We start from the raw sequence: 1,758 nt of genomic DNA, 5'->3' as shown, positions 1-1,758 counted from the left end.
TGCCAAGGATACGCTTGTGGTTCATGAAAAATTGTTCAATAGAATTGTTGTTATTCCGTCGCCTTCAGTAATATGATCAATTCTATGTTATTTTAGGCGGCTTGAGGGAGGGTATGGGAATCAAGCATCCTCATTTGTAGCTTCATCTACATAAGTTTTATATGTGTGCCAACACATTTTACACCAACTAAAAGTTCGTTCACAGCCCCTTGAGAATTTTGTCATCTTTTATAATATTTGAGTCATCAAAGAGGCCCAAATGATTACCAAAAGCAATTAACTATTTCATGCACCCCCAATAACACATCTCAATCTTTGGCAAGTTTTTTCTTTCGAGGTTGATGGGGGGGGGGGGGGGGATTCCCCACCGTTTGTTATTCCATTACTCGAAAAGGCCAAGGATCTGTATGTACACAAGGGGAAGTACATGCTGGAGAGAGAGGAGAGGGTGATCACTCTAGCTATCCCACAGGCGGGAGAGGATGAAAGATCGAAGCAAGTCTATCATGGGACGGTCAGCCACCCGATACCACCATCGCCAAAGTGAGAGGTCATCGCAAGCCCGCCTATGAACAAGCGTCGAGGTAGAGCTCTTGGCGTTGAACACCAAATCATTGCGCGCCTTCCAGATGCTCCAGAGGGTCACCACGACGCCAGCCCGCCAAATGTCCAACGTGAGGGGGAAAGGGGCCGGCAGGTCCCAGACCGAAAACAGCCCAGCTAGGATTGGGACATCCAGCCGTCTCCAAATCCTCGCCGAGACGGGGCAGTCGAAGAATAAGTGCCTAGCAGTCGAGGGGTAGGCTGTGCACCCTGCAGACGACGCGCAGCTCTTGGTGAAGAGGTTGGCGCGAGAACTCAGATGGTCGATGTCGGCGAGGTAGGCGAACAGCTTCACCTTCGAAGGAAGACGCAGGGCCCAGGAGATACTGGACGAGGAGTCCAGCGGGTGCTTCGACGAAAGCAAGCGGTATGCCTGCCGGGTGCAGAAGCGTGGCGCTGAGGAGGAGTCCATGCACCTCAGGTCCGGACCGTCTCGGAGCGTGACGTTGTGCGCGAGCCGGAGAGCAACGGAGAGCTCCTCCTCCGCGGCCGAAGTCATGCGGGCCGCAAGGCGATGCCGAGACGGGCGACCGTCGCCACGGTCGCCTAGGGACGGGTACAGTGGGAGTACAGAGCAGGGAACCGCGTCGCTAGCGGTCCCCCGGGTAGCCACCTGTCATGCCAAAAAGAGGTGGAGCAGCCAGAGACCACCGTCACCCGCGTGACGGCTCGGTAGAGTGGGAGACACTCAGCGACGATCCGCTCAAGGAACGAGCGGGAACTTGAAAGCTCCCCCAAGTCCAGATCTGTGTGAGAGAAAACCCAGATTTTCCAGGGAAGTGGATCACGGCTGTGTAGTTGGTGGATGAAGTTGAGCAGCAAACACCTGTTCTGTCGGTGGAGATCCTTGATGTCGAAACTACCTTCCTGCTTAGACAACACAAGTTTATCCCAAGCAATTAGACAGCGAGCACCAGAACACGAGTTTTTCCCGATCCAGAAAAAAGCGCGATGCCTCTTTGGCAAGTTTTCCTCGAAATAGGCTTTCGCCCCACTTTATAACTAAAGCCACACACGGCCAAACCGATATAAGGTAGAGAGGGAAACCTCTTACAAAGCAGACCACAAAAATAAAATGAAAGTACAGGAGATGCCACACCCTCCACAATACAACCGAAACAACCGACTAAAGTTGAGACCCCGCCTCCTTGTGAA

At 52.9% G+C, this 1,758-nt stretch overlaps 1 protein-coding gene across 1 annotated transcript; it reads right to left on the bottom strand.

Moving 5' to 3' along the window:
* Window positions 1-457: 457 nt before the first annotated feature.
* LOC139837806 (uncharacterized) lies at window positions 458-1,102 on the bottom strand. The gene has a single exon (XM_071827089.1). The coding sequence runs from the start codon at window positions 1,100-1,102 to the stop codon at window positions 458-460; it is 645 nt and encodes a 214-aa protein (XP_071683190.1).
* Window positions 1,103-1,758: the final 656 nt, after the last annotated feature.

Source organism: Lolium perenne, chromosome 3 (assembly GCF_019359855.2).
Source record: "Lolium perenne isolate Kyuss_39 chromosome 3, Kyuss_2.0, whole genome shotgun sequence".
Classification (NCBI taxonomy): domain Eukaryota; kingdom Viridiplantae; phylum Streptophyta; class Magnoliopsida; order Poales; family Poaceae; genus Lolium; species Lolium perenne.
This window is presented reverse-complemented; position numbering and strand designations above follow the sequence as displayed.